Consider the following 21,499-nt stretch of genomic DNA (forward strand, 5'->3'; position numbering starts at 1 on the left):
CCCACCGAGCAGACCGTACCTGCTCCTGCAGCTGCTCCAAGCTGCAGCAGCGACAGGGTGGGCGGCGACTCAGGATGAAGGCAGGCCGGTCAGAGGGAGGATGGTGCTCCTAGAGCAGGCTCTCTCAGCAGAGAACGATGTACGAAGTTCTCTGCTGAGGGCGGAGTCTGCCATCCGAATCAAGCTCCTTGAGGAGGAGCAGCAAATGAAGGTGGCAGAGCACCAAATGAAGGTGGCAGAGCACCGCGTGCGGCTCCAGGTGGAGCAGACAAATTTAAAAATTGCTGAGTGGAAGCTCAGGGAGCTTCAGCAGGGAGGCGAAAAATAAAAAGCAGTGCCAACGCCTCGACTTTTAAAGGGATCTAATTTATTTCACAGAAGTTGAAAGCTGGGGCTATATCCAGAAAGGGATAGGGTGCGATTTCAGCTTGTTTCACATTAGGCATGCTTTGAGAAAATGCATAATTACATAATGGCTCCTGCCTTTCATCTATTATCATTTGGACTAGTAAAAAGCCACTGCACAGTCACTACAGCAAAGGGTTTGGCAATATTTTCACGTTTTTACTGGTGAATAAACAGGAATAAAAAAAAACAGTGAAGGCATTTGCGAAATACACACAAAAAAATAACTTATTTACATATGAACATACCTCCAGATGATGCTTATAGGACAGTTTCATTGGACGCCGTGCTATTTACTTCATTACAATGAAAAAAAGCCACTTTCATGACAAAAGCTTTAAAGGGGCAATGGAACAATTTTCGTACTTGGTGCAGATACTGCGTAAAACAAATCCCCAAAGTTTATGAGCTATGAGACATGCTTGTGTTTTTAAACCCGCGCAATAAAAAACGCCGAAGAAAAAAATGAAATCAATAGCAGAGTTTCTCCCTTTAACTTGCAGCCAGAAAAAGTGGCCAAGTGATTTGGAGACGATTATATGGCACCAATGTTAATCATAGTACAGGACACGCGCTGAATTGCAAACATTGTTGGTTTGGCTATTGTGGTCGTTGCAGCACTTGGACACGAGCCACTACCTGAATGATTGCCAAGCTGTTATCACATGCCCAAATCGAGTGCTCACGCAATACTCTAGGGTCCAATCTGTGAGCCGCATTCAAATATTGTCACTGGGAGGGGGGACTACACCGACAATGCGACCCCTGAGCTTCTGTGGAGTTTTGTGAAGGAGTGATTGAAAGAAAATGCTTGCGTTTATGTTTCTTGGTCAGCGGCATTGCATTCAAGTACTGTAAAACACTTAATGTTCGCGAGCCCTCAATTTTCGCGAATTTCACGAATTGAAGAATTCGCGAAACTTAAGGGCGTGCGAAAATTTCGGCCCTTAAGATTTTCAATGCAGGCGTCTGGAATTCGCGAAATTTAGTGGTCGCGATTATGTCACCTGTGACCGATTCGCGAAAAATAGGGGCCGCGAAAATAAAGGGTTTTACAGTATACTAGGGTTCCTCTAGTGCCAGTAAGCTTGTGTAAAGTGAAAAACATTATAACTGAATATTATTCCACCGCCCCTTTAAGGCAAAGCTCGATCAGTCATTGCAGAAGGGAGCTTCCACTTCGAAAGAAGTTTCTACTTGAAGCTTCTTTCGATGATATGCTCCCGTTTCTGTATGCCCGTGAGGGAGTCCTCCACGGTGTCCACGGGTGGCAGGTGGACTGGCCGTGTGGCCCTCCTCCTGGGTCTGCGTGCCCTAGGCACAGCTGGCGGAGCTGGAGGCTGTGGGTCCTTCCTCAGGCAGGCCAGGTTGTGGAGTGCAGCGCAGGTTGTGATAATCTGCACGGCCCGACGTGGCTTATGTTGCAGCCTCATGTCGAGGCAGGGGAAGCGCCGCTTCCAGATGCCAAAGGCCCTTTCGACAGAGTTTTTCGTTTTGATGTGGGCCTTCTGGTACCTGATTGTGTGAGGGAATATCATGATTGGCTAATTAAATTATAATATTGCCTGTAGATCCCCTTCATATCTTTCTCCCGAGTAGGTCGATTTCAAAATGCTTCACCACAATGCACTAGCCGCAGACAATGACAAACAGGAGAAGCTTCACTTGTCCCGCCTCCAGCATCAGCATCATACATTCGGTAACACATTGGCATCTTGTGCACCTCGTGCGTGCATGTGCAGCCAAAGCATGCCAGAAGGCATTGAGCGTGCTCTGGAGGCAGGGCAGAAAGACCCCCTGCAGTTCTCACCGTGTCTGTGACTATAATCCTCAATAAGGGCAGATATTTGTGGGGCTAATGTTGCCACACCCAGTATCTTAATTATTTTGTTCGTACATTATTTAACCATCGCAACTAGCGCACAAGTTCAGTAGTCTTACTACTGTTGCACGTTTGTATATAATGTTTTCCTTGTCTCCTCACATAGCCCTACATTTGCTCAGGCACTTGTAGGATTTACTTGCCTGCCTCGTGGTGTGTTGGCTGGACGGGGATCTGCCAGGGGGGTCATCAGGAAAGGGAAGCAGGCGTAGCCCATGTCCCCAAGCAGCACCCCTGGTACTCGGCGTTCCTCGTACAGCACCCGCACACGGGAGTTGTCAAATATCTGGCTGTCGTGGACCGACCCGGGCCAGCTCACAACCACATCGTAAAATTGCAGCTGGGGGCCGGTGACAGCCTGCAAGTAGATTGCGTTGAAATAAACATGGAGACATGAGTAAGAAAAATTAGTGGCAATGGTCCCATCGAATGAAGCTGTCGTAATACTCGACAAATATTTTCATTACAAAAACTGCTCAAGTGATGTGTTCTGACAATGTCAATATGAACATTGCAAGCTTCGAAAAGTATGAATATTGCAGTTCATTTGGAAGCGAATATCAAATAACGTATTATTTGAAACTACTATTAGAAAATTAGAATATTTGTGCAGCCCTACTTTTTGCACATAGAATTCGTGCAGCCCTACTTTTGCACATAGCATCAAGGGGAAAAAAACTGTACTTTCTTAATTTTCAGTGGCATTGGCAACCATGTGATGTGCCAGACGCTTTAGAGCAACATGTAGCAGGTTATTCGTTCTGGCTCAGTTTGGCGTAGCAGTTCAACCACTGCATATAGCGAAGCAAAGACGGAGAGGGCTTTGACTACAATGCTTGGGGCAGAATTTCCAAATTTCATGGAGTCGAACATGAGCGCATACTCCAATGAATGACATCTCGCGATCGCGCAAGCGTTGCTCTTTAAACTCTAAATTCGGTAAACCGCGAACTCTGTACTCGTTACCTGGACGTTGATTGAGAAAACTTCCTTGCGGTTGCGGAGCACCTCCGCGTCGTCGCCGCCGGGGCTCTTGATTCGCACGTGGGTGCAGTCGATGCACCCGGTGACGCCGGGGAATTTCGCAAGTGCGAAGAAATCGAGCATCACCGTGTTGAATTGGGCGGCGCTGGGGAAGTGAACGAGGTCCCGGAACAGGTGCCTCGCGATCAGCTGCGTAACTACTCCGACCGCGCGGCACACTGTCGGTTGGGACACGTTCACGAGGTCCCCAGTCACAACCTGGAAGGTCCCGGCACCATAAAACCGCAGTGTGACCAGCAGTTGCAGCATGGGGGTCAGCGGAAGGCCCCTGCAGTCGGTGCTCGTTTGTAGCGGCAGCATCCCGAGCAGCTCTCGCACGGTTCCCTTCTTAAAGCGGTACCGCGCCAGGAACTGCCCGTCGTTGTAGCGCTCGGTTGGATTCTCCCTATCCCGAATTGATGATCGCGGGACTCGTGGCAAAGGAAACTCGTCCCCAAAGACGATATCGCACGCGCGAGTTGCGAATTCGAAGGCGGAGATGCTCTCGGCGACGTCGCTTCGCCAAGCCGCCATGTTGAAACGACTACGAAGTCGCGTTCAAGATAGGTCCAACCCAGTCTTGAAATTTGGGCACTTCAAGTTCGCTTCAAGCTTCGTTCAAGATCGGTTCAAGTTAAGGTGCGTTTATGAAGCGCGCTTGCTCGTCGCAAGACGGACTTGAGCAAGTTGAAACTCGACTTCAGAGCAAGTCACATCTATGAATTCGGGGGTAAGTCACGGATATGACCAGGGTAAATTGAAATGCCACTAAGGCAATCAATAATAATCTTTATCTGTGACAGTAGTAGTACTCTGGGTGGCTCGCAAGGCTAGACATATATGCAGGGGCCCGTAAGAGAGAAAACAACAGAAACAATGAGATTAACAGGGTCCTAATAACTAAAACATGCCTTATCTATTAGACTAAATTTCAAGAAAGGAACCAGCGGTGTCGACGAAGGGATGCCCCTTTTGAAGGTATTGTCGCGACGTTTGTTTACCTTTACGAAATCCGAGATCGAAGAAAAATAAAGGGAAAGGGGACCATTCTTTTTTAGCATGCTGCTTGTGTAGTTGCCTGAAAAAGCAGCGAGCTCACCACCACCCTACTGCAGAGTTATAACTGCATTGCTTTATTTGAAGCGGCAGCGGCTGCGCTGAAAGACGGTGTTCAGGCCGGCCCATGCCACGTGCATGCTGCTTTCATATCTTCTTACTCTTGCTCCGGACTGCAACTTTAACATATGCTTTACCAAACATGCCAGCAGAGTTGGTACCAGTTACGAGTAAAAACACCTCTCATGTATGGTCATGCAGCGCGCGACTACACAACACGCGACCCGTAATCTCTTGCTTACCTTTGCACAAAGTACTCGACCCGGCAGCACGACAGTCATCCCTCGTAAATGTGCTTAAAGTCAGGGATATTCATTTTTTGAGAACTGGACAGCTAAGAGCGGTACGTATGAAGTACTTACATCTGTAACTCGCACACGACGAGTCTGTGCATGCCTACTTACTCCACGTTGGGGACGAGCTACGCCAAGTTCCTGGACCTTCACCCGAGCTTTAGGTAGCTCGGGGAAAGCTGCGTGTGGCACCGCTTGCGGGTTTTAGGACTAACTTCTTAAAAAATATTGTGTGCTTGTGCTTGCAGTGCAAATGCATGCACTGTCCAGGATATTAAAATATTAAAGTGCGAAACGATGCGGAAGGAAGAACGAGGGAGACAGGAAAGAGCGATAACTCACAACTGTCATTTAATACTCCCTAAAGAGAAGAAGAAAGATGTTCAAAATGTTATCAAAATGCAAAGGAAAAAAAAAATTACAAAAGCATTTGTTATAAGTAAATTTCATTTACACCATTAAAAGAAGAAATTACTGAGTGTACTGTACTTAGTTTTTAATAATGCATTCTCAAAATTATATAAAAAATAATCAAATTATTCTTTTTGAAAAAGAAAAAGGCACGAAAACAGAGATGCTGATGAAAATAGACAAAGGTGAAGCTTGGGAAGAGTGTGAACTAAAAGGACATAGGAGTTTGCAGTTCCTCATGGCATGAGACTCAGGTAATTGAATTCTTTGTAAGTCATGGCTGTTGATGTTGCGCTGACACAGACATCCCCACTGGAGCCTGTGTGACTAAGGGAGCTCGTGAGCTCCCTTAGTCACGAAACGTTTCAAGATCCTGGCGCTGCTATAAATTGCGGAGCATTTGCTATCCCTTACATGTGTGGCTATATGGCTCGCTGGCGAATACTTCTGAGGTAGAGCGTGTTCTCTTAGGCAGTCATTGACATATCGTCCCGATTGGCCCACATACACTTTTCGGCAGGTAAACGGTATCTTGTACACCACTCCACACTGGCACTAGACATATTTCTCTTGATGTTTACCATTACACTCAGCTTGCTGTATCTGGTGTTTGTTAATCCTTGGACACAACCACTTTAGTTTGTCCGGTGCAGAAAGTACAGCCTTGATTTGATACCTAGATACAATCCTTAGGTTGCAAGATATTCAATGGATGTATGGTATCTCTGCTGGCCTGTGGTTCTTGTCTCTTGTGCTGTCTTGTCTTTCTCTGGAAGTGATCATAAGCTCGGCGACGTCGAACAAAATTGAACTCGGGTATTGAGATGCTTCAAGAGGCTGTACGTGAGGACGAAAACTCTCTCCCGCTGAGTGTCCAAAAGACTTCTTTAAAGCTGCACTGATGGTATTTTTCACAATTCCTCTTTTTACGATCTTAGAATGTGCCGAGCCATTTTGCCGCGGGCCTTTTTTTGGGATCTTGGGAAGTACTTCCAGCAAGTGTGGTTGTCACGGAACACCAGTTGGAGATATAAAAATTGAAGGATGGAATTTATAGGTTACTCATGAGTGAACTTAAGCCCCTGTCCCTCTTCCAAGAAGATGGATCATATGTTGTCGATCATTTGTTTTTCATTATTTATAGGTCTTTGTGAAAGAAGCACCAGGGAGTCATCCACATGCCTAAAAATATGAGATGCTTGTCTGATGGTAAGTTCATTAGCTATTGCCCAATCACACTAGGAAAGAAAAATATCAAAGAGGATTGGCGCCACGCATGACCCAATGCATATTCCTTTTTTTTTTGTAGGTAATGCCTATCTTTGTACTTGACAACGGTGGCAGAAAGATAGAATCGCAAAAGTTCTAAAAAAAATTCCAGCTGAATTCCAGATTTGTTTTGAAAGATCGTAATTTCATTGCCCTCAATACACTCATTGACAGCTGTAAACAATTTTGTATGTGAAATAGAATAAAATAGATCTTGTCATCAAGGGGAAGTCCGAAGCCTACTGTAGATGTGTTCTGTAGTAAGTAATGTATGACCTTCTCCGAGTTTGGGATAAGGGATGGATAGTACCTCCTCTGAGTCAGAGATGTTGGCACACTATATGTTGACACTTTCTGCTCCCACACGATCAGGTGACAAGACACAATGTCGCTTCACTGGTGGTCTTGGTGTCAGCGGCTAAGAGTGTGATTTCGGCTTCGATAAGTAAGCCGGGAGGCCTTTAAAAATCCCAGGAACGGCACCAGCCTTGAGTTTCGGTACCTCGTGTTACAGGGACACAACTTCCCCCTTCGCTACGAACTCATCGACTCGAATAATGTCCGAGACCAGGTCCCCAATGTCCTTGAGCAGACAAAGAGCATGATTGTACTTGACTCCTCTTGAGGCAGTACTGTCATACAATTCTTTCAGCTGCGTGCACTGAAGCTGTGGTGCTCCCTGGTTGCTAATTTCTGCAGAAAGGCATCACTGCAACGCTTTCTTCCACCTCGAGTATGTGTTGCAGTAGCAACGTCAATTGCATGTCCTGCTTGCCATGATCCGAGAATGATATGGCGGCATATTGCTTCCATTGTAGTAAAAGTTCTGCACATGCTGCTTGCCGAAGTGTAAAGTATCTTATAATTGCCTCTCTGAGTTGTGATGTAGTTCTCTGCGTCATTTACAATGGATGCTCTAGCCATCTTGTTTGTTTCCTCTTTGCATAGCCAATGGCGTCAACAGTGAAGAACATTACTGAATTAGACGATCTACTCCTGTTCATGAACAGTGGTGTGGTGGCATTGAGGGCATGCCTGTGCTCTGCTTGAATGATTTATGATGCCGTGGAGCTTCAGCATAGACTTCAGAGTTGCCTGGAGTTTCTCATTTGCTTTCAAGTTTTCCTTCAGCTTTGAATTGTCACATTTCACTCGGTTTGTGGTGTTGTTGCCGAGGTTGAAGTGCCTGTTGCAAAGATAACGTACCCACATGTCTTGGATGCCATCCCAGTCCTTATTAAAGTAATCTTTAAAGCTTTTGCTGGTCGTGCGGTCTAGTTCTACTTTGAGGTCTTGGTATGCCTCTTCATTTGGAGCATGAACCATCCGCTCCAAAGGACTGTTGAGCATCTTTTCGTCCATCTCGCTGCTGGCAACACCCTTTTTAATGCCTTCTTGACATGAAACTCGTACAGCTGAAACACAGTGTCTGGTGAGAAGTTGTCACGGATGGCTCCGATTTCTTTGAAATCTTTGTTCATGATGACACTTTGTCTTCTGCACTCCTTGGAGGCCAACAAAGGTCCTCATCATGGTGTCCATGTGGACAAGACCCTCGCTGCTAACAAACCAGTAAGCGACAACTTGGCTACGCCCATTTCTACCGACCGCCATGAAAACAAAGAGCCATTTTCAAGTTGTTGGTCCTGTAGGTGCCATGCAGGAGGAACACTTTGGGAAACTTCTTGTAGAACTGTGCCATCATGGTAGTTTAGTTTGAATGAAAAGAAGCTTCATCTCATTGGATGCACTTGTTCCAAGAGTTGCCGCCGTTGGGGTGGGGGGGTGTTTTTGGAAGATTTCTTTGCTCATTCGGCACGTTGCTCAACATTTGGCTTCTTGCTCCCCCTGAGACAGGCGGCGTCTGATGCGCCTGCGAAACGACGGACCATGCCGGCAACCCTCGGACGTGGTTCATGGTTCATGAAGACTTCTGCCTTCTCCGCGAGGTTTGAGCTGTAAACCCTTTTGTGTCGCCTGAAGGACGGCGCAAACGGGAAGGACGACGCAAAAGGCAAGAGTTCATTTGGGGTAGGCCAGATGCCGCAGCATAATGCAGAGTGCTTCATCACTCGGCACAACAACACCTTGCGCTGAGGTGAAAGACTCGGGCACCTCCAGCGTCGACAGAGGGGCACCCAGGTCTGCTTTCTCAAAGCGGAATTGCCTTTGAAAATCCTCGTCTCCCATGTGGAGACGAGGAGGAACATGTGGAAGATGTCAAGCAGGCCTGTGCCTTGGTCGAAAATCATGGCACTTCTTCGCATTTCTCAAACAAACCAAATCTTCTACTACTCGCCATTTTAACTGGGACAGCAGAAGTCTTCTCTGCAACAAACTTTGCTGCTTCATCTCTTTGGTGCTTTGTACGTGATACTCGCGACGATGCGGAGGAGGAACAAAGCAAGACAACAAGCGTGGCAGCGACCAGCTTCGGCTTGCCTTGCCTATGGAAGCATCATACCTGGCCAGCTATCTCAGGTTTTCTAACTCGCTTTTTTCTAAATATAATTTCTGATTACAATAGATGCACATTTATATGTATAAAAACAGCTTTGCATACAAAAAAAAAAAAAAAAAATAAACCCGAGTATTTGCATTGAAATGTTTTGTCGTTCGGGGCTGCGTAGTGTCGCTGTTCTGTACGCTCTAGCTGCGGTATGTGCTGTGCGGAAAACGGTGTAATCGTCTTGGAAGTTCCGCTCTGCATCCCTGCATAGCGGGCCGCTCATGCGCAGTTTGACGTGCTCGGAGTGGAGGGGGAAATGAAAACGCTCTACTAAAACTCGCTAATATACACTTGGGGAACATCACGTGGTAATGTCGCTCGACGGACGAAGTTGTCGCCCAGCTATCTGTCGTGACGCCACACGCCAAACACAGGCAGGCGATGACAGCACAAATGTCTTTTGCTGTCAGTGGTTTTCCAGTCTTGCTTTTGAGGAAACCTTGCAGATATGATGGGTTTGATTTAAGCTCATTCACTGGTTCTGTGGCAAGAAGTGCTTCCTCGGCAGTCAGGCGGCGATTTTCTGGGTAGTGCCTAAACATAACTTCACTCGCCTCGTGGTATGAGTGCTTAAGGCACGCATCAACTACTACCAGGTTTTGAATGTCCGGCTTAGCGCTGCCCTTGACAAATGCTGCGCTGTCAACTTTTGTTGCTCTAAATGAATTCAAGTTCATTATCAGATAAAGTTGCAAATAATGCGTTCGTGAATTAATATCATAATAGTAGTTTTAGTTGCTCATGAAGTATTTCTTTTACCGTAAAATACTGCACATCCGCCCATTCCACATTAAGCGCCCATTCCCAAACCTGTAAGATCTGAGAAAATATGCACAGTACATTTATATGTAAAATTGATGACCGGAAAAGTGCCCATCCCTCATTTTTTTGCAATTATCTCCAAAGTTTGAGTAGGCGCTTGCCCGGTATTTTACAATAAGTGTTAGTACCATATATATCAAGCTCGTGCTTCTAAGTAATATTCAAAAATGACCAGTGGCCGAAATAGGTGATATTCCCATAGCATTGATTTTTCAGAATCCTGGTGCTGGGGCTTCGATGGCAGCTGACCCAAACAAAACACGAGCAGGTCAAAGCTGATAGGAAGAACGTAAAAAAGAGTGTTTGATAAGTCTCCTCGGAGCGGCAGCCAACGTTTCCTTAGGAGACCTAGCTTCTCCTAATGGAGCGTTCGCTGCTTCTCCGAGGCTTATCGGAAGCTCGTTGTTACATAGAGTTGACCGAGTGAAATGATGTCCAAGACACTGTCCGGTTGGTCCGTACTTGGCAGCAGCAGACGACTGTCATGGACCATGCCTTACTGTCCTGTGGAATGGCTTCCATATCATACTACATAACACGCACATATCCAGGGGGGAAGGGGGGGGGGGTGCTTGCATTAACATCCCTAATTTTCCTTATTTCGGGTTACTTTGCGCACCCGAAGGCAATATTGCAGGCAATTTTTCAGTTTTGCAGGTACCCCCTTTTTCTCCTGTTCTACCCAGGGCCTTTTGACCTATGCGGGCACCCTTGAAAGAAAATCCTGGTTACGCCTTTGCTACATGATAGCAAGAGCTTCAAGTGCATTTAACAGGCAACAGCCTGTATATGCAAACCCCCCAGAGCTGCTGAGCACCTGCGCGACCATGTGAGCTAATAAGGAGAGTAACATCGGTAATAGAGAGGGAGGGAAGGAGGTTGAGGAGTAGGCGCTAAGCACGGTTCAAAACAACGGCGGAGGGGCAGTTCGCTTTCATTGGCTGTTAAGGGGGGACACTACCCAGAAAAAACAATTTCTGCAAAAAAAGTTGATTTTGAAAAATGTCATATTTACATCCACCAACATCTAGAGAGTATTCCCAGAACGTTTCATTAGTTTACACTGCATAGTTAATTTTTTATAAATTATTTTCGGTCCTCCGATGCTAAAGAAAAGGTAGAGGTTGGAGCACTTGGAACGCATTTTTCTCCATTCCACTTTTTGGCATAAATTTCACTTTAGGAAAACTATCGTTTTGTTATTACGCAACTTGGATTCATTTTTATGAGTTTTTCTGGGGTGAAATTTTAAGGGGAAGATAACTATGAGCTTGTATTTTTTATTTTTGTCATTTTTCATGCTCAAGAACTAAACTTTTGGACAAAGGATGGAAATCTAAAAAACAGTACTTGTATTTCTCTGGCTTTTCTGTCATGAAAGATGGTATAACATAGAAATATAGCTCCATAGTTATCTGCTTTGAACTGTCCTAATGCAATGTAACACACGAAAACAACAAATTTATAAGTAATTTAAAAACGATAGTTTTCCTAAGCAGACACACCCACTTTCGTCTTTGAACGTTTGCAATCTTTTTTCTACTTCACCCAGGTTAACAAAAATTGGCAGAAATGTTCTCAACATCAACAGAAAAAAGCAGTGTAAATATAATTTAAATCCGACAAGTGGTTCAAAAATTTACTGTTTTGGGTAGTGTCCCCCCTTAACAATCATGTGACTGCTGGCACATTTGTCCAGCTGATATTGTGGCGGCTAACGAAAGAACAGACTTGGCAAGCATACCTCGGTACCAATTCTTCGCATGTGATATTGCACCGGCTGCAGTCAATCATTCACGCACATAATGGGTCCGCGGCGCAAAAATGTATTTGCTAGTTTACGTGGGCTTTGCAAAAAAAATATTTCTAGGCATATATGCTTCAATTCTCCGTTATTTTGCAATGTCGTAAGAAATACAACTTGGGTATCAGTGACATGACATAAGAAGCCAAACTTTATAATGCAAGCATTTCACCTGCCTATTTGTTTCATTAAAATTCCAAACTCAAGCTCGCATTGAAATTGTGTTCGACACCTGTGAAATACACATTAGTACATCAATCTTGGCATATGTTGTTGATTTTAGTGGCCTGTCTGTCTACCAGTGTTGCGGAATGGGCACCCCCATTCCATTCCAATTCCATTCCGGGGAATTAAGAGTTTTCGAAAATTCAATTCCCTTCAACTCCTAGGAATGGCGACACTGGGCCCATTCCCACTCCTGGAATGGCTGAATCGTTCCATTCCATTCCTCTAATTCCTAAACGTTAAAAATGCCACTTGACAGCTGCATTACGTGCAGGGTTGGGCAGAACTATTAAAAAAATGTATTCGGAAATACAAATACTGGGATATATGAAAATAGTTGCTAAGATACTGAAACTCAAGGCTCAAATATATTTGTAAAAATGTATCGCGATTCGTATCGGAAATACATTTTAAAAAAGAGGCAAAAATTCTTTGGAAATACAAATACAAGAAGACATTTTAGGGAGGGCAGAAATATAAATACTGATAATGCAATGCATTTTTCAAATTTCTTTGAGACGCCAACTGAGATGAGGCTTTAAGTTTGTAGTAAAAGCTTTTTTTTTTTTTGTCCCGAAATTATTTTTTTTTGCAGGCTTGGCACTTTGCTTTGGTTTAAAAAAACGTTCCGCAAGGGACTGACCGCGATCCCTTCCCTGGCATCCTGTCTGTCTCACCAGTAATGCGAAAAGACTTCGACCTCTAAATAAATTCCTTCAAAACATCACCACTTCCCTGTCCAATAAGGGCGCCCCTGTCAGCACTGATCACATGACGTCACGTTGGGATGAACTAGTATTCTTGAATCTGTAGGTGTTGCCTTGATCATGAAATTTTACCCACGCTGCTGTGTGAAAGGACAATACATACTTTCGTTGTAGGTGACCTAGTTTAAGATCGTGCAGGCAGTTGCATTTGTGATTTTCGAGAAAAGTGGACCACCTGAAGCATCCTGAAACACATGTCTTATATTTTGTTACGGTTGAAAAATCGATACGGTGCCATTCCTGTTGTGACGGTCCTTCCTGCCGACTCTCCGCCTCCATCACATGAATGGCAATCTTCAAGTTTCGCCTAGCATCATTCAGAGACCTCGTGGATTGCGACCTGAGATGGCCGGCACAGGTGCAAGCTCTCCGAGAAACAGCGCGCTCGAGACGAGTCGCAAATGTACGAAGTCTGGGTCCGCACAGCGAGGCCACGTCTGGCCTCCTTCCTGGGTATCGGATCACCATAGCAGCGTGTCACATTCTCGTTGGTTGATGACATACCCTTGAGCCGTGCAATATCACAGGCGCAGACGAATTTGGATATGTATTGAACTTCACTGGTGAAAGGCGGCACCGCCCCCCCCCCCCCTCCCCCTCTGTTCTTTGCTTTGATGCTTGTTTCTTGTACTGCATTTTTTTTTTGCGTGCAAGTCTGTTAGGGACTTACGCGGGTTCGCAGTATCCCGCTCATTTTATTTCTGAACAACCGACTCCCTCACTGGCTCGGTATAGCTGAACGTAAAAAGGAAATATATAAATAAAATATGAAGAACCGGGCCCATTCCATTCCCATTCCATTCCGGGCAAAAGGCACCCAACTCCATTCCCATTCCATTCCCCTCAACGTTGCCACCATTCCATTCCCATTCCATTCTGGGGTCGCGAAAATGCGGAATGATTCCGGAATCATTCCAACTCCGGAGTGGCAACTCCGCAACACTGCTGTCTACTTCTATTTTCCATAGGCATTGCACTATTACTAAGGCAAATATGCATTGGGATAAATTGACTGCAGCTGGTACGAGTTTACACGCAAAGAACGGGTACTGCCGAAATTATTTTTTTCTGGACTGCTATGCCAGCATTTTTTGAAGATTCTTCTGGTGTCTACTCGACCGTCAATAGTCATGCAATTGTTGTCGGCCAGTAAGGGAAAACTACCAAAAGTTTTTTTTTCCCTCCGGCTACTGTGCCAGTTGCTGGCGATATATCTTTAAAAAATTATGAATTTTACAAATATATTGTGAGGACTATGGCCAGGCGAGGCGTAGGGCGATGAAGCGAGCAAGGGGAAGTACCAGTAAGATATAACTTTTATTAACTGGCGTAAAAGAAATGAGGTGTGGACGCTCCCGCATGGCTCGGTCGCGCCAAAAAACAGTCAGCTTCAACACTTTACCGGCCAGGCTTGACAACAAGGGATCAAAAGAACAGAGGACCGTGGCAGGTGGTGCTAGGTGGCTTGCTCACAATGTAAAAGAAGATATGCTTTGCAATAGTATTGTTTTAGTAATGCAGAAATGCAGCTGGTTTCTCTAGATGTAGCACAATTGCACATCAATATCTAAAAATACAATGTTTTATTTATTTGAAATTTTCTATAATTGTTTTCAGTGTCTTGATCGAACTTAGAGATGGTAAAGCATAGAATAATATATTGTTGCGAATGAAAACGGATCCAGCAGCGTAAAGCTGAAAGTAAAGGTTTAATCAGCAAACTCGTGCCAGAAACAAAAGAGAAAATGAGCACTGAGAAAACATCAGCGAGCGTCGGTGGTGGTAGATGGAACAAGAAAATTAATTGGACTTTGACTAATTGAAAACAAATTAAATATTTTTAGAAATTTCATGAGATTTAGTCTATTGGAAATGAATGAAATTATAGAAATTGGAAATTGATGACTCTTCAGAAATTGGAAATTAGCTTTATTTCGGAGATTGACACCACGAAGGGTTCACACATGGCCCGCGTCTGAGCTAGAAATAAAAATATCATCCCATGCAAAGCTAGCTTTTGTCATCCGAAATTAAAGTAGCTATTGTAAATGGAAAATTATGATTGCAGTAGAGCTGATGTGCACTTGAATTGAATGCCATAGAATCATGATAAAATATTGTACAATCCGGCTCTTTATCACTTGTCTACCTCAGTAAGAGAATTTGACATTGACCTTGGCCCTCTTCTCGGCCCTTTCATCCACCCTATTTGTGTCGCCGAGGAAGTTGGCCAGGTGGGTTTGGACAGCACCCACCCGCTTGTACTTTGTGGTGTCTTGTCGCGCCCGGCTGCTCATGTAGTGACTCAATGTCACTGCGAAATCTAACAAGCAAAAAATGTGCATCCCTGTCTACATGTTACTTTGTGCAACAATATTTCTTAAAAGGACAGTGAAGACTATCTGAAAACTTTGACAATTGAAATAGGCCTTGGGCATGACCCACACATGGCAATGTTGACCAAGTTTTAGACGAAACCAACAGCTGGTGTATCGCACAAATCAATTAAACAGTTACGGGAAAAATCGTACCGGGAGCGATGCCAGTGCTGCCTTGAGAGCGTGGAAGAAACTAATTTCGCCGTGGTTGTCGGCTCTCATGAAAGACGCCATCGCTAGCGGGAACGCGCGGGCCACGGGTCTTCCTTGGTTTGCAGCTGGATACATTGGCAAGGCTCCAAATTCGTCGACCAGGTTGCACGCTATCCTCCACATAAGTCAAAAGTTCCTACGAAACTGAATGTACACATTGCTGTAAGTAAATCATGATGTGAAAGATGTGTGTTGATATGAGACCTGCATCAGCGTAGCTCACTTACCCCTTGATCGGAATATTCGTGAACGGTGTCCAAGTATGTCTCGATTTTTGGCCTCTTCTGCGGAGGTCCGAAAAGGCAGTTGAGTTCATACTGGACGTAAAGCAATCCTCGTCGCTGCTGCTGCAGAAGCTGCTCGAGCACCTTGACGACGAACTGTCATCAAGCAGCAGCAACAGTAAAGAGGGCAGCACTTCGCGAGTGGTTCTTTCTAGGCTAGATGCCCAGCGAGAAAGGAAGTCACGATAAGGTGCCGAGGGCTGGCCAGACTGGCTTCCGGTTGAATCTGCCGAAATTGGCGGAACGACTTTCCTCGGATTGGGATCGTGATCTGGATTGGGAGCTGATCCAAAACGACGAGTGGAACTCCCAGTGAAAGAGGCCCGCTCCAGAAAAGTCAATCCCAGCACTCCAAAGCAACCAATGGAATTCCCCATAAGAGGCCTGTGTGGACCTTGGAGAGTGATGGTATTGCATGAAGTGAAATGAGCTTGAAAAATGTAGGAGTCATCCCATCCATAGTGTCCCGGATTAGAAGATGACTTAAAGCAGGGGTCGGCAACCTGCGGCCCGCGGGCCGCAGGTTGCCGATCTTGGTTTTAAGTCATCGCCTGCAGTTTTATGCAGCCCCCGGCATGACACCAGAAAAGAAGCACCCCTGCTGCTTCCCCATGCAGACTCAAGGGCTGCATGGCAGTCTTGACCTTGAATGGGTCAGACAGGAACAAGGAGAACTTCCAGTTGGGATTGTCCAGCATCCCCAACTTGGGCAGAGAACGCCTTTACTACCTCCTTGCCTTTTTTTTGCCTGCCCCCCTCCCTCCCACCTTTGCAACTTGGCGTCTGGACCCCACCGTGTTGGCTTCATGCCGACTCAGTTCGCCGTTGCGAAAGGTGGCCGACCCCTGACTTTAGGGATTGCAGCTTGATAGCCATCATGCTGACTTGGCTAGGGATGGTTATGTAGTCCCGAGGTTTACAAGCTGTCAGTTGCAGAGCTCTTAGTTAAACATATAAAACAGCGCAAAAAAAAAGACAAGAACAAGAAGTAAACAGAACAAGCGCTAACTTTCAACTAGTTTTACTCAAAAAAAGAGCAATGCATAAAGTGGAGATTTGGGCCAGTTGATCTATTGCAAATGAAAAAACATTGCCGAAAAACACGGACATAGACTGAGGAAAACAGGACAAGGCACACTCTCAACTGAAGTTTATTGACATTGAAAGCAAAGCATATATACACACCACACGCAAAGTAGCAGCACATACAAGTTTTTAATTCAGTATAAAATCATTCAAAAACTGAAATTCATTCCCATAGAGCACAATTGACGTGTTACTGACCTATGCCGTCTCACTTTTTTTCATAAAGAACACCTCCAAAAGTTCGCGAGCGACAGTTTGACGGCTTCTCCCCAGAATACTTATCTCCAGAGCACTTGTGAAGAAATGAGAACTGGTCTGCAAAAAGCTTGGCAATTTCCTGTGACTGTCTAAACAGAGTTCTTATACGTAAAACTAGGTCGTTGGAAGGATGTCCTTAATCAATTGATGTATGACCACAATACCTTGGGGTTGTCTCTGGCTTTAACTGTGTTTGCCTGAACGTAATGTTGGTGGGAAACATAGATGTCTGCCTTCAATCGACGCTGGTGGACCTCTGTCAGCTGAAAGGTGGCCAGCCATTTGTGGTGGGCAGCCTTTTCTAATACAGCCCGCTTGACTCTAGCTGCCTTGATGATATCTTTAGAAATCTGTTGTATCAGGTAAACGGCCTGTAAGATGGACAGCAGAAAAGACAGTGTCGTCATTGCTTGATATTGTGGAACTGTGTTATTTTTCAATTCCTGATGGAAAATATACACGATCAGGCAGGCCGAGCCGCCTGTGGTGCCACCTGCTATACCAAAAGAGAATCAAATACCACATCTTCCTTTTTGGAAAAATCTGTAAATATCACTGCTCATCTTAGTTTGCATTACACGGTTCACAATTCAGTCTGGTTCATGATTCAAAACAACTCAGTTCACCATTCGAATTCGCAAAACCATGCTGGTTCTTTCCTGGGGTGCATTGAATGTCCCAGGGTTGAAGCCAGTTCTTGGCCTGCTGCACTTGACACTGGAGAATAATTAAAGTGATTGCACCAAAACGGTAAAAAACCGTAGTACATACTGGTCTCGTCTAATGTTTTGATGACATCAGTTACCTCTTCCCAGAGGGTCTCTTTGGACGCTTTGTTTCTCAAACCCTTGAGCTTCACGTCCCAAAAAAGTGGGCACTTGGCCACTTTGCTGGTAAGCAGTTCATTTAACTGGGTGCGAGACATTTTGTCTTGGTTTCTACTTCTGAAAAATAAAAACGGGGAGCAAAACACGACGATACAAGAAACTTGCGCTAAACACGAAAGTCTCGGATTCTAATATAGTTAAACCCACTTATAACAAACGCGATAGTTCCACGAAAAATGGTTGTTTTATCAGTAGCTCTTTATATCTGGACTTACCTTTAAAACACATTATAAGAATAACGAAGCTGGTATTGGTAGTTTCACTCTGCCAGCTCTTTATTTAAAGAAACTGTTTGCCTGATTCCAACGCGCCCCCAATTCTAACGCGCAAGCAGATTTAGCTTCCAGGTAATCAAAAAGTAAATTGCTGCCGATTGTACCGCGCTGGTAAAATGAAGATTGACCGCATAGCTCATAGAACAGATTTTATGGAACTCGCACCAACACAAAAATAAATGCCGTGCACTAGTCCGACGATGGTTCTTCGCTGTCCACAGAGGTAATTAACCCTTGCTTTGGTCTAAACTGTTTTAAGTGCCGCACCTTTTGCGCATGTACGAACGCGGCCATCGCCTCTGGCAGGGTCATCTTTCAAACAACACCTTGCAAGCTCGTCGGGTGGCTGGGATGGCGAGGCCACGCAGTGCTGCTCCGTTGTTATTATTTTTCCGCCTGTGTGATGCCCTTTCGTTAGAATAAAACCTCCTAGTGGATTTTTTCCCCCTTCTTAAAACGACAGACACGGTTCCTTAGACGCGAGAGAACGTGCGTGATACGGATACCGAAATGGCCCAAGGATGGATGGATGTTAATGGCTATACCCAGAGTCGTGTATAGAGAGAGTTTGGTTAATGGGAGGCGCGAGCAGAGCCAGGGCGTGCACCAGACTTGGAAGAAAGGCTTGGCATGCTGTCTTGACGAACCAGAAGCCGAAAAGAATCCCCTAGCGGTGGTAGCAAGAAAAAGGTTTATGTTTGTGTATAGTTTTAATAAGCGCATAAGAGTGAGGTGTAGTAACTCTTTGTGGTTGAAAATAGGGTGGACATGATGTTTCGATAATGATCATGCAGAAAGATGTAAGAAACGAATGCGCCGCTCGGACTCTGTTTTGCTCGGTTAGAGTGTGACCGCTCGGACGGCAGATTCTCGGCGCTTGGCGTAAGGATTATGTCGATCGTTCCGTTAGTCGCACTCTTCCACAATAATTTTGGATGAGCGTGATTGAAACATCACGTGTACCATATTTTCAGTCACCGAGAGTTACTCCGATGCACTTTTCAGGTTTGTTTCTCGAGACCACCGCCAGGGTATCATTTCCGGCTTCTGGTTGGCCACATTCAAATTTCTGAAGACTCCCTGGAACACGCCCATCCCGCTTTCGGCCAATGGCGCCTCCTGATTTGTCTCCTATACTTCCCAACGAATGGCCAAACTCTCTACATACACGGCTCTGGCTATACCCTTTGTAACGGGCGGTAGCTTGCGCCACCTAGCCAATGTAAACAAACGGGCACGATGGCGATGGGGCTAGCCACTTTATACCGAGCGTCGAGTTTTTCTTGAGTTTCGGTTTTGGGTTTCGATCCTGGTTTTGGGTTTCGATTCTAACGCGCATGCAGTCTTGGGCACCGATTTTGTTGAAAAAAAAAAGTGAGCGTTAGAATTATGCAAACACGGTAGTGAGTTATTGGACCAAACGACTCGGGAGGGCGTTTTTGCTTTTGTAGTTTTGTTTCCTCCCCGCAGAAGTATGCTGCGTGGCCGTGGAAATGACCTTGAGCGTCTCCCGGAGCGCCGCGCCCGGAATGTAGCTCTTGATCTTTTCTTTTCTTTTCGCGTGCGGCAGTTTTTTTTTCCTTCCAAAGCGGACTTTGAGTGTTCGTTGTACTAGTATGATACTTTGAAAAACGGTTCTTTTATCTGGACCAATTTTAATGGGTAGGGCCTTGAATTCGTATATTTTCTGAAAGCTGGTCGTTATAACCGATAGGTCGTTATTTGTGGGATTGTTATAAGTGGGTTTGACTGTATGAATAGGTCCTGACACAAAAGGAAGAGGAAAGGGGGACTTCACCTTGCAAGCACTGTTTCAAGGTCATTGGTGTTGGGAACAGCGTCGGACGCCGTCGCTAGTAGCCGACGCAGCAGCGAGTAGGTTGTCCATCCACAGCTGCTCAGGAAAACCGCCCGCAGTCTTGCCTCTTCCACTTGGTTGGCATTGAAGTACTGGTCCAATGCTTCAGTGTACTCGTTCCAGTCTTCTCCTTTGTCCCCGGCGAATGCCTCCAGCTTTGACACGTTGACGGGTGCTGGTGCTGGCAGGAACAAAAACAACTTTTGCCTAACTCATTTTAGGTATTATTCCTCATTTCCAATGTTACGTTTCAACATAAAGTTTAATGCATGTCAAGATATGGTTACAAATGGCTTACAAACAGACCACCTTAACCTGCCAGAAGAACTGACTCCTGCTGCCAGCGCACCACCTTTTAACAGCATGGCCATGGTTGGACCAATGCCACCAAGCACCCGCCATAGCTGCAGTGGCGCTACTAGTTGGACCGTAGACCACAAAAACCATGAACAAGCTGGTTCTGCTCAGCTCTCCGGACCTGCAGAATATGAAGTATTCATGCTAGTACAGTGTGATAACAAGAGCACTACAAAGCCAGTCTCACTTTGTTCTGCAGTGTACAGGAAAGATTTTTGTCTTTAAATGCTGCTACTTCTGCAGTTCCGATAGGGCTGAGCGTACGCAACACGCAGGTTGGACTGGCGCCAGAGAAGGCAAATGCGACATCTCGGCATGAAGCTTTGGACAGGTCGGCTTTTGACCCTGGGCTGCAAGGGGCAGCGAACTCTTGAAGCACGGCAATGTACACTTGAACGAACTCGCCAGGCTGTTAAGCACGGCGGCAGAAGCAGTGGCGCTCAACGACAATGTTGCTCGTAGAACCAAAGTGCTGCATCAAAACTGTGACGGCGTGTTCGTAGATGGACGGTGCAGGCGGGCCCTTGGAGGCGTCGGCAGCAGCAGCTGCCCTGGCTTCGGCATTTCCGATTGTTGACGAGACGCAACCAGAAAGCTCTTGAACATGCGAAGCCATTGCAGACACGAAACGGATGGGTGGCCCGGTGCAGGGAGGAACAGGGTCGGCAGGGCAAACCCAGACAGGCTCATGGTGGCATGCCGCATGGAAGCTACGGGTGCTCAATCATCGTTGCGGGAAGGACGGTTCTAAGGCATGTTTTGTCAAAGAGGGTAACCACATGCAGGATGGGCAAGATTTCTTCGAGTGTCTACACCTCCACCGTAAGTCCCTGAACAAGACCCGTAGCTCTGCCATTTTACACGCTCATCTCGCTGTTTTTTACCGGGTTTATGTGGACATCTGGGTGGTCATGAGTAAGTACCATTTATATATGGCTGCCAATTTAGTATTGGCTAATACTTCATGCTGCCCAGATTTCACTTGTTTTCACTTACTATGAAATTGGTATTAGTAGTGGTTACATGTCTTTCCTTTCAATTTTGACTTGTGGCATGGTGTTTGTCCTTTTCATTGTCCAATATTGTGATCTGCACATATGTGGTGGATTCTTGATGAAGTTTGGTTATTTGGGAACATTTAGGGCTATAAGTGTCTCCCAAATATTTATGGATCAGACTTGAAGAAGTCGTGAAGGGTAAAAGGCTAATAAATGAACTTTGCATCACGGACTTGCGTCCGAAGATGTGCCTCCAGTTTCTCAAGAGTAGTTAGCAGACTGCTCTTGGCACTTAATTTCTGAGTACTTGAAATATTTCGCTTTAGGTGAATAATATCTCGATTAATTCATGGGTTGTGTTTATTAGAGTGCTTTCTTA

General features: G+C 45.5%; 1 protein-coding gene and 1 pseudogene across 1 annotated transcript; both read right to left on the minus strand.

Moving 5' to 3' along the window:
• Positions 1–1,598: 1,598 nt before the first annotated feature.
• On the minus strand, positions 1,599–4,707 carry LOC120841116 (putative nuclease HARBI1). Its single transcript, XM_040211956.1, has 3 exons — positions 4,669–4,707; positions 2,431–2,645; positions 1,599–1,920 (listed from the first exon to the last, which is right to left on the minus strand). Exons 1-3 carry the CDS (start codon positions 4,705–4,707, stop codon positions 1,599–1,601), a joined length of 576 nt encoding a protein of 191 aa, XP_040067890.1.
• Positions 4,708–6,907: 2,200 nt separating this feature from the next.
• Positions 6,908–9,684, minus strand: LOC115332323 (annotated as a pseudogene).
• Between the last annotated feature and the right edge of the window lie 11,815 nt (positions 9,685–21,499).

The sequence above is a fragment of the Ixodes scapularis genome, unplaced genomic scaffold, assembly GCF_016920785.2.
Source record: "Ixodes scapularis isolate PalLabHiFi unplaced genomic scaffold, ASM1692078v2 PGA_scaffold5__190_contigs__length_132052651, whole genome shotgun sequence".
Taxonomy (NCBI): Eukaryota; Metazoa; Arthropoda; class Arachnida; order Ixodida; family Ixodidae; genus Ixodes; species Ixodes scapularis.

Coding starts and splice junctions, on each gene's coding strand:
- LOC120841116 (XM_040211956.1), bottom strand. CDS start 4,707: ATGACTGTCGTGCTGCCGGGTCGAGTACTTTGTGCAAAG. Junction 2,646..4,668: donor GTCGAGTACTTTGTGCAAAG/GTAAGCAAGAGA, acceptor ATCTACTTGCAG/GCTGTCACCGGCCCCCAGCT. Junction 1,921..2,430: donor GCCAACACACCACGAGGCAG/GCAAGTAAATCC, acceptor TCACACAATCAG/GTACCAGAAGGCCCACATCA.